The sequence below is a fragment of the Papaver somniferum genome, chromosome 6 (genome assembly GCF_003573695.1).
Source record: "Papaver somniferum cultivar HN1 chromosome 6, ASM357369v1, whole genome shotgun sequence".
Taxonomy (NCBI): Eukaryota; Viridiplantae; Streptophyta; class Magnoliopsida; order Ranunculales; family Papaveraceae; genus Papaver; species Papaver somniferum.
This window is the reverse complement of record NC_039363.1, coordinates 3615353-3626932: the sequence shown is the minus strand read 5'-3', so window position 1 is coordinate 3626932 and position 11580 is coordinate 3615353. Positions and strand designations below refer to the sequence as shown.

Genomic DNA, 11580 nt, shown 5'->3' with positions numbered 1-11580 from the left:
AAGTTTCCCTTTACTGTGAAACTCGTTTATATATGCCAAAACCTCCAGCTTCAAGAAATTCCATTAAGCTTTATAGAATTCCAAGTTGTAATCATCTGGACCCGAGGCTTTGTTAGCTTCACATCTCATTATTGCTGCAAGCACTTCCTTCTCCTCAAATAGTTTTCCTAACCAATTTTACTGGACTGCATCTATGCTTTTGAACTCCAAATTATCAAAATAAGGGTAAACTGACGAAGTTGCCGTGAAAAGTGAAGTATAGTACTGTTGTATTTCATTCTTGATCACCGTTTGATTAAACACATCCACTCCTGGCACCTCCAGTTTAGTAATACTATTCCTTTTTCTTTTTGCATTCTCAATCCTATGAAAGAATCTAGCGTTTTTATCACCATCTTTGAGCCATTTACTTTAGCTCTCCGGTGTCATTATGGTTCTCATTATCTTCAGTGTATTAATATTAACAAGAAAATTTTCCCTCTCTTCCAACTGAGCGTCTGATAAGCATGTAAATGCTACATTTTATACCCATATTTATACTAGCTAGGATACAATATTTTAGTTGCTAATACTATTTTAGTGCTGTTATAGAAAGTACGAGTGAATTCGATCATCCAGCGAATAAACAACAAAATGTGAGACTTAATGGTGTTTGCGACGAAAATGGCAAAATGTGGTTGGCCTGGTACTTCCATATATCGGCAACCACAATGATCAAATATGCTGGCCTGGTATTTCTATATATCAGAATCACTTATTACGCTGGCCTGGTATTTCTATATATCAGCAGCACTTATTACGCTGGCCTGGTATTTCTATATATCAGCAGCACTTATTACGCTGGCTTGGTATTTCTATATATCAGCAGTAGTTATTACGCTAGCCTGGTATTTCTATATATCAGCAGCACTTATTACGCTGACCTGGTATTTATATATATCAGCAACAGTTATTATGTTGGCCTGGTATTTCTATATGTCAGCAGCAAAAAATTGTTTCATAGGCGAGGCACAAACGCAACAAAGGAATTGAAATCAAAATAGGGTTGGCACATGCAAACTGAAAATGAGAAGTATTTTATATTTCTTACTTTATTTCAAATATATTCCACCGGGAAAGATAATTTATTTGCGATGTGAAGAATTAATTGAAGAATATTTACACGTGAGATTATTTTGCAAATAAAATAATTCTTTCTTCATTTGGGAGATTTTGGAAATAAGAAGAGTTTATTGTTTCATTGAAAGAACGAGGTGGCAATACTATTTGGGGAAAGATATTGATGACGACATTAACTTGTATGCAAGATATTTCATAGAATAACTTATTTTAATACTTTGTTTAATGAATTAAAAGAAAGGGAAGTTGTATAAGAAGGTATGTCGACTATTTGAGAGGGGGCACGCGGCCGCAGAGCCGTGACAGAGAAGAGAAACAAGGGTTTGGTGTATTAAAATTTTCTCTTCTCATGGTTTGCTAAATTGATTGTTAGGGTGTAGGTAGAAACCAATTATTGTGTGAACTCTACATTTATATGCTAAATAATGATTTGATTGATTAATAGTTTTTCTTCATATAGCTTGGTATTTAATTGATTATGTGATTTTCTTGATTACTTATGCTTTTCAATTGATATTACGTGCTTGGTTAAATTCTTTGACGCCATATGCTTTAGGATTGATAGGTAATACTTTACAATCACTATCCATGAAGCGAAGAAAACTATAGCGGAGAAATAATATTTGAAAATGCATGGAATTTATTTTTAACGATTAGTAAAATTTGCATAATTAATTGGTGGAAACCGAAGACCCTCATAACCCACATTCATTTTGATTATCTTTAAATTATTTATTATTTCATTTTGTTCCCAATTTCTAAAAATCCTTAAAACATTATCTTATTAATTACTTAATTTTTGGTATTAGTTGGCAGAGTATTTCACACTCTTCGTGGAACGAACCGCATTTGCAATCTATATTACATTTGACCTGTGCGCTTGCGGATAAAACTAGGTTTCATTTAATCATTAATTTTGGCCATATAAAATCTACATTAGCGTCAGAAAGGTAACCTGATTCCTCCTCTAAGTTCAAAACCTTGATCTTCTCCGTGATTTATTCCTCCAATTTTCTCAGCCCTCCAAACGTTTCCTTACTCCGCCTCTTAATGAAAAACTTTAAATTTTGAAGTTTCCTGAATGATATATAATCAGGGGACCCTTAAAATTCCATAGCTCTCCACCATTGCTCCATCAGCTTCACAAACTCCGGGTGTTGTAACCAATGGTTCTCTATCTTAAAGCTTGAGTTGGTTTTGACAGTTGTAAATAAGTCTAGCAACAGAGCATTATGATCTGAACATGTTCTTACCGGCGCAGTTTGAGTAGCATTTTCAAACTTTGAATCAAATCCTGTACAAACCAAAAATATATCGATTCTGCACAGTAATGGCTCATTTTGTTTGTTACTCCAAGTGTAAGCACCACCATGTAGAGGAAGGTCTGTCAACTCCTGCTCCATAATAAAATCATTGAGAAAAATTATATTTCTCACATCACCTCCATGCCTGTTTCTTTCCTCATCACTTCCAACTGCATTTAAATCACCTTCCAAACACTACACTCTGAAGACCACTGTCGTACTTCAGACAAATCATTCCAAAACAATTCTCTATTTACATAATCGCACGGAGAATACGTATTGGTAAGTATAATCTTGAATCCATTGCTTCTAAATCTGAACAAACAAGAAATTGAATTAACACCCAATCTTTTGTCTAACAGTTCCAACAATGAATCGTCCCAAATTGTCATCAGTCCACCACTATTACCGGAAGCTCCTTGAGATGGCAGAAAATCCCAACCAAATTCATCAGCAAACCAAAGTTGTCTGACGAACCAGCTAGTCATACTAGCTAGCTTCGTTTCTTGAATCACACAAGCCAAACATTTGTGAACTAAAATTAAATCCTTGACTGCAATTTGCATAATGTTGGAATTTAGCCCCCTCATGTTCCAGTGGATAATTTTAGATCCCATCAGTGATACGTAAGTTCCTTGAAGTAACTTCTTCGTCATCATATTCTCCGTCTTGTGATTCACAACTATCTTGGATTTTTCTACCTTCAGCAAGAGCCTTGTAACGGTCTCTATACTTAAACATAATTTCCTCTATTACTGCCTTAGCGTGCTTCTCTTCTTTGTGATCAATACCTCCCAGGTTACAACATAACTCGAAAACCATTTTGGATGTCGAGAATATCACCTCATTTGAGTCAATATTGATATCCTGCAAATTCCCAAGTTTGATCACAATTTGATTTTCCATAACATTGAAGAGTTCTTTTGAATTCGCTACTTGTAAAGGCATAGAGTCCTGCGCTAGTTCAGCAAAAGCACTATCCAATAATCCCTTGTCATGCAAGACAATCTGTAGGTCGTCAAGCAAACCTGAGGAGTTAAACATAGATTATTCTCTACAGCAATTTCAGGTACACCATCTTCACCTCTGCCTAATTCCTGTTGAGAATAACCCTGTCTGACTGAGATAAACTCATTGGTTAAATGTTTGGGTTCTCCTACGTCACATCCAACCATATTGTTCCAACCAAGCGATTCACCTTCACATCTAGCATCATCTAAATGTTGAAACGAATTGCTGGTAGGAACAACAATACAATTTCGAGAAATGGGAACAACATCTACACGTCCATCCTTCCCGAAAAGAGCGTTCATTAGATACAATAAGGCCTCCTCCTGCTGCCGTATTAGCTAAAGACACAAATTGAGAGTGCACGCGTTCCTGTGACGCTTTATCTGACGAAGAAGGCTGATATGGATTCAACAGAGGCTTTGGCATATAAGCCAATGCTTTTTGTCCCAAATCCTGAGTCATAGCCTTAGTGACCGAGTTCTCAACTTGGATTGTTTTCGGCCCAATAATAGCTGTACTATCTGTATTTGAATTCAAGGTTCCATCAGCAACATCCCTGAATCCTCCCAGCGACTCACCAATGGACTAGAATAACTTGTAGCTGCTGAACTGATGTGGAATTCCCCTTATTTTCAACCACTTATCAACATTGCTTGAATTGGTATAATGACATCCTGATTCTGTTTCGTTGGTATCTTCCTTGCCCCTTCCCGAGAAGATAATTAAGATGATAAAAATCTTCTGCCATAAAGTAGCTACAGAATCATCAACTATTAACTTCTTTGGTCTCCAAAGATGTAACCAGTATTGCTTGACAAGCACTATCTGTGTTGTTTGTTCATCAATAATCTCAAGATCCAAAAAAGAGTCCCAGTTCATTTGAAGTAATATATCCCTAGCCACCCTCTAACAACGTACAAACCCATTCACCTTAATCAGACCCCTATGAACAGATTCCTTCAAAACTCTCTTAATATTTTGAAAATCTGATCTGTTAGATGATTTTCGAATGAATCTCGTATGCTGATTGTTCTCCTTGAGTACTTTCTGCATCTCCTTAAATAAGACTCCCCAGTAACAGTTACCGTTACCATTAGGAATACAAAGTGCATAAGATCTTGGACCATCTCCTCTCCTCACCCTGGAAATTCTAAACATCTCCCTGCTTCATTGTCTCTTACTTCACACAGGAAAGAAGACTCTCCTTCCCTTCTTGCCCATCTGCGTTTCTCTGAACTGGTATCCATTGCTTCTTCCATCGCATCCAAAGCCCAAAACGCTATCTCAGATGGTAAGTGTATCCAAGATCTATAACCCCCTAGCTTCTTTTCTTCCACTCTAATTCCTGCTGTGTTACCAATTGTCTCTATTGAAACAAAGAAAATTTTTCTCTCCAGAGAGAGTTCTTTTTACGCTCTTTCTCTCTCCATCAGGAATATATTGTTTGAAAATTAAATATTAAAAGTTAGTTAAAAAAATGTTATCGAACTTGTAGCTAATGGCGAAAACGGGTGTTTTAGACTTTTCAATTCCCCGGTTGCATTTATATTGACAGATTTTTTTTTGCTCAAGAGCAGCTAGTTCATGCAATAGGGTTTTAACTCAAGAATACAAAATCTTAATGACTTTATCATTTCCGGACTGAGATATAAATGACCGATTTAGATGAAAAATTAGAGCCGGCAGAATTTCAGTTCACTTACTAGTCTGGTTTTTCATTAATACTAAGAAAAGTTGTACGAATCAACACAAATTAAGCCGAAAGGAATAGCACCCCAAAAGACTAATCTTCTTTTTCAAATAAATCCTAAATTAATCAATCAGTTAGTAATAATATGCGCAATTTAATTAAAATGTGTGCGTATCCTGGTAAGCAGACTTTACAGCCGTGCACTAGAAAACACAAATGCTTACACGGCCTACATATGATTAGTGAGACGACAGTAGGAATCAGCTTCACGCTGCATACAGCTCACTCTGTAACAAAAAGGATATCATAAAGCCGGAATTTTAGTTAGTCAGATAACATTACATATGGTCACTAATCTCACTGTTCTACGACACACAAAAGAGATAACTATGATGATATAATCTTTTACTCACATGCACGTTCTCATTATTAATTGGCAGTTTGTCTCAAATACGGGTGTTTTGTTTTGCGTACAGGTTATACTAATTTTGAATAAGCAAAGGCACCCATAATAATGTGAAATTTTACTCGTCTGTTTGGTCTATTAAGAATCTTCCATTATTGGTGAAACTAAGAAATCAGGACAACAAATTCCATCACATGCAAAACATTTAAGCCGACCAAACATGGTTTAAAGTTTAAAAATTTGTTGCACATACGAAATCTGATCAGTCATTTAATTACATGCGAAAGAAAGTGTTGTCATGCCGATTGTCTCTCTCTTTGTGTTCGTGATGATAGATGATCATACTAGTATCCGTGCTAATGTCCCCTTTGTTTGGTTTGTGATATTTTCACACTGAAAGCATAATATCAAAACTCATCTTGTTATGGTTAGTTCAGTTGGCCAGGAATCTGACTCTCAAATAGGAGGTCAACAGTTCGATTTTCCGTCCAAACGAAAACATCTTTATGTGCACGTTAAATCATTAATCAGCTGTTGAATCTAACATGACATCCCAAATATCTTTATGTGCACGATGGAAGTTTTGGAAGCTTTATTCACTAATTGATTAACTAATAATCAGCTATTTAATATAATTTAGGGTTATCAAATACCAAATTAATAAATCTGCTAATGGAAAATGATAGATTTTGCAGTGCGTTGCCAGACTCTTTTGATTCTAATATGCTCTTTGATCGACTGACTGATAAAGTTTCAATCATTGAGTGATGAACTTTAATTCCAATCATTAGTCAGTTAATTACGTTTTCAGTAACATTTTTCTCTTTTGCATATAAAAGGTATGCAAAGTTGCATACCAATAGGTGGAATTGCAACAAAGATTCCTTACGTAGTGTGGAGTTGGTGGAAATGAAATCAGCACAAGTAAGCAGAAAGTGGAAGATGAACTGTGAAATTGCAGTGTCATTGGCATTCATAGGACGAGGAAATTAAATCAATATTTTATCCTTTTAACATATGGACTAGATTTTGACGATGTGTCAGTGGTGTAAGCCATGTGTGTTGCTAGAACTGGTATTTAATAAGTAAATTTAACAAGGCGAGAGACAAAACAAATGACACGGTAGAGTTGTTCGCACTTTTGAAGCTAAGCTAGCCTGGTGATTATTGGTCTCTTTCGCTCCCACTTAATTTAAGCAAGTCCAGGCAGCTAGCTTTTCCATTACCCAAAAGTTTGCTATTGGTACTCTACCTTACACGACCAACACCCAAAAAAGGAAAAACATTTTGGAAAATTTGTGTTGTTTTTATTTACTTTTTCACGTGAAGAAAGGTGAGTGGAAAATATATATCAAACATATAAATATATACTGATTGGCAGCAATCTATCTAGCTTCATATATGGTGAAACAGTTAACAACAACAGTTTTCTTTTCATTACAAATATCCAATTTTCTCATAAAAGGGGAAGAATATTGAAGACAAAAGAAGGTGTGTGCCATCTAACAAGGTCTTATCACTACACAGTCCATACTCTACTTTGATTGTATCCGTACCACCAAAAAGCTTTGGGTGTAGAATATATGAGATAAAAACATGGTGACAATAAGCTCTGACATAAAAACACCATGCGCCAGCAACTCTTACAATTGTCATGTTGTTGTCTTGTGACGTGCCCCGCAGTAAGTACTAGTTTTGAGCATATTTTCTCATTTATAGGCAAAATTAAGGCCAAAATTTTATTGGCTGATTACATTGCCAACAGAATTTATGTTTGTCCCAAAGATTTGCATGACCTAAGTCTGATTCTAATGGTGACCTAAGATTCAATATTTTTGGGTCACACGCGTCAGCAAAAGTCAACGTCCAAGCGTGATGGGAATTCACGATTCAAAACAAAAACGCCATTTAAAATGGGATCATATGCAATTTGAAATGGTATCTGATGTATCAACCGTTAGATCATCAATAAGACTGTGAATCCAACAGTCTGTATGATACTGATGTTTGAATTTCCATAAAATATTTCCTAGACGCCATTTTAAATGGCATCTGGTGCTTTTTTGGAATGCCAACCCTAATGGCGTCTTAATGTTGATTCCATCTCACACCAAAACAAATTGAAGAAAAAACTCGGTGAATCAAGGGAATTCAAGACACTTAAACAATGGTTCCGGGGAGAGAGTTGAATCTTACTCCCCTATGAGGCTTAGTCTGACGGGTGTCCGTGATTCAACATTTATACCCATGACACGTCATCAAAATTCAATACCCAAGCGTAATGAGAATTCAAGATTCAAAACAAAGATGTCAACCCTAATGACGTCTGATGCCAACCCTAATGGCGTCTGATGTATCAATGTTATATCAACAATAAAACTATGAATCTTAGGGTCTATATCTTCATCATATTAGAATTTACATAAAATATTTTCTAGACACCAACCCTAATAGCGTTTTGCAAGTTTTTGGGACGCCAACCCTAATGGGTTCTTGGTGTTGATTCCATCTCACGTTCTACCGAACTGAAGAACACTCGTTGAATTCAACATAACTGCGTCACGTAAACGACATTTTGAGGGGAGGAAGATGAGTCTTACCTCCCCATTAGAGCCAGCCTTAGACTAAGCCTAATATTGAAAGATCTGAAAATAAAAACATATTTGCTAATCAACTTTTCGAAAAAAAAAATTAACTTGAATCGAGAAACCTTAACATCACATTTTTATCACAAAAAAATTGGGATACAACTCACAATCATACAACAAACCATAAACCACAAATACTAAACAACGAGAAAAAAGTGGAGAACGCATGGAATGAACTAAACTTAGAGTAACGGCTATGAGATAGACTTTAAATGAGTCCATCCCTTTCGAAAGGGAGGAGTCTTGTTCTGAACGAGTGAAAAATCACCCATGGAATAGAGTGTGGAAAGACTATACGGGAGACGATTACCCGTTTTGCAACAGAACTAAACAAAAGGGAAATTGTTCTCTTTTTCTTTCTTATATGAAAATGATCCAAATATGCATATGTCAACTGGGAAAAACCCAAACTTGCAGCTTTCGTTCTTTTAGCATATATACATACGGGAATCAAGAACCATATGAAGAGAATAAAAACTTAAATGGTGAACGGTTCCTCTTTAATTTTCATTTTACTTGTTCACGGTAAACCGTTTGTGGTTTCTCTTATATTTATTACAAACGGCAAATTGTTAATCATGTAGGGAAGACTTTCATGTACTCTTTCAATCGAAAGAGAAGCTGATTGAATTTAAGGTGAAAGGGGTAACCCTCCACCCATAGTATGACCTAATTTTATCAAATTTGATGAACTCTTTCATTTCAAAAGAGAGTCTCGTCCCCATAACCCTTGCTATTAATATAATGCATATAATCTTTCTTTTTTTTTAATTTTTTTTTGTGGCAATGATTCAAGCTGTTACATATAATGGTGTGTCCCTACGATGAAATGACTCCCACTCAGGATGTGCACTTTAAACCTTTTGTTTTGTAACACATACCAGAGTTATTTTAAGTATATTATTTTTCTTAAAATTATTTTAAGAACTTGAAAAAGACACCTTTCAACTTGTTCTTTCTTTTTGTACTATATATACACCTTTCATCTGCATCATTCATATCATCTTCTTCTTCTCGGTTCTTCAACATTCTCATACTCATCTAGTTTCTTAAACTGAAGACTTCTCTTCCATATATATACACAAACCATGTCGACTAGAACAAGTCAATTACACATTGTTGATGGTATCACATCAGTCGATTGTCAAAATCAAGTCCGCTCATGGAGTCTTCTTCGATCAATTATGTGGTTCATCATTCCAAGCTGCACTGGAAACATCTCTAATCAACAACTTGAGAATCGAAGAAAAGGAGAGTACTACAATAATAACAAGTATCTCAATTATTTACAACCACGTCGAAGTCGTTCAGTATCACCTTCCAAGAATACCAAAACAGACAAGACTTCAGGGATCAAAAGCATGTCGACGGGGACAATCTTTGGGTACCGTCAAGGGAAAGTTACATTTTGCATTCAATCTAAACCTGATTCTGATATTCCTACACTCCTTCTTGAACTTGCCTTACCTACAACTATTCTGGCTCAGGAAATGAAAAGTGGGTTATTAAGAATTGCATTGGAGTGCAACAATACATCACGGCATTCCTCTTCTAATCTCTTGTCTGTACCAGTTTGGACTATGTATTGTAATGGGAGAGAAGTTGGTTCCGCAATAAAACGCGTTGCAACTCAAGCTGATAAGAGAGTACTTAGCTTGATGCAGAATATTGATGAGGGTGTGGGCATCATAAATCGGAAAACACTAATGAACTCTATTGGCTACAAAGATGAGGATTCACATAAAAATGCAGGCGATCTTATGTACTTACGAGCTAATTTCGAAAGAGTATCTGCATCATCGAATTCAGAATCATTCCATTTGATAAATCAAGATGGAAGTAATAATCAACAACTCAGTATTTTCTTCACTCGAACTAGGTGAAGATTGTTGTGAATCTAAACATCGAACAAATCGATCTTATGTAATTTACAACCTTATAAGATGTAATTAACAACTGACTTGTATGCTAATTATCAAAATTGACATTTCCCCTTCATTTAAATCATAAAGTTGCAGTAAATTTTGCTAATTTCCTCATGAGAGAGGATAATATCACCTACAAAACACTGATAATACTAGCATGTCACGTTACAATTGCGGATGCAATGCTAAATTTCTAGAATTTTCTTTTGTTAGCTAAAACTCTAATGCAGCAATATTGATCGAAATTTGGATGTGTTATCATCACCCAACACCAACAGACAGACATCGGAGTAATAATGCTTGCTTGTATTTGTAATTAAATGACGCAAATTTTCATGTGAGCATCAAATCTTTAACCCTTTAAAGCATGAAGTTTGGTAGGCAAAATGTTCCGCAAGTGGATTAAGGGTGGAATCTCTTGTCCCGATATCTTAATTTCACATAAATGGAAGAATCTTAAAACCAGACCAAGCACCAAGGTAAAATGCCACATTATTGTGAACACGAAATCATGTTCCCGCACTGATTATTCAAAATTAGTATAACCAGTCATCAAAAGGAAAACACCGTAAGAGAGATAAACTGCCAATTAATTATGAGAATGTGCATGTGAGCACATAATTATATCATCATAATTATTGCTTTTGTTTGTCCAACAGTGAGCTTTTAAGTGACCATATGTAGTGCTTTCTGACTAACTAAAATTCCGGCTTTATGATATCCTTTTTTTTACAGAGTTGAGCTGTGTGCAGCCTGTAGCTGATTCTCTCTGTCGTCTCACTAATCAACAAAGAAACAGTATCTCTATCAAGCATATGTAGGCCGTGTAAGCATTTGTGTTTTCTACTGCACGGATGTAAAGTTTGCCTACCAGGATACGCACACATATTAATCAATACTGCGTATAATTATTACTAGCTGATTGATTAATAATTTGTTTAGTGCTTAATTAACTTTTGGGTACTGTTCCTTTCGGCTTTGTGTTAATTCGTACAACTTTTGTTGGTATTAGATGCGACTAACGATTATGGCAACCAGACAAGTAAGTGAACTAAAATTCTACTCAGTATTCCTAATGAGATAAAATTCTAAAATTATTGAGAGTTTGCGTTCTTGAGTGAGGACCCAATGACATGAACTAACTTGAACCCTAATATGGTGTATTTGCATACAGGCCTCTTCTCTTGAGCAAGAAATCAGTTCAAATAAATGCAAATTATAATTCTAGAAACGAAAAATCTAAAAGACACCACGTCGCCAAAAGATTTTAGTGTTATATCATTTTATACCAAAAAAAAAATGTTGTTAATTTCTGCAAGGGGTACACTCCCTTTTAGCATGTGAAAAAAGGGAAAAGGAAAAAAAAAAAAAAGAGAAATCTAGTTTTCCAAAATAATTCTTCCCTTTCTCTTTTGCGGTTTGGAAATGTCAGATAAAATACTTGATAAAAGTAACCTTTTCAAGAATAGGTAGAATC

The 11580-nt window shown here is 35.6% G+C and overlaps 1 protein-coding gene across 1 annotated transcript; it reads left to right on the top strand.

Annotated features, from left to right (window-relative positions):
- Positions 1–9362: 9362 nt before the first annotated feature.
- Positions 9363–10061, top strand: LOC113290341 (protein MIZU-KUSSEI 1-like). Its single transcript, XM_026539951.1, has one exon. The coding sequence runs from the start codon at positions 9363–9365 to the stop codon at positions 10059–10061; it is 699 nt and encodes a 232-aa protein (XP_026395736.1).
- The last annotated feature ends 1519 nt before the right edge of the window (positions 10062–11580 follow it).

What these genes read in the sequence shown, in the direction of transcription:
- LOC113290341 (XM_026539951.1), top strand. Translation starts at nt 9,363, where the DNA reads ATGTGGTTCATCATTCCAAGCTGCACTGGAAACATCTCTAATCAACAA.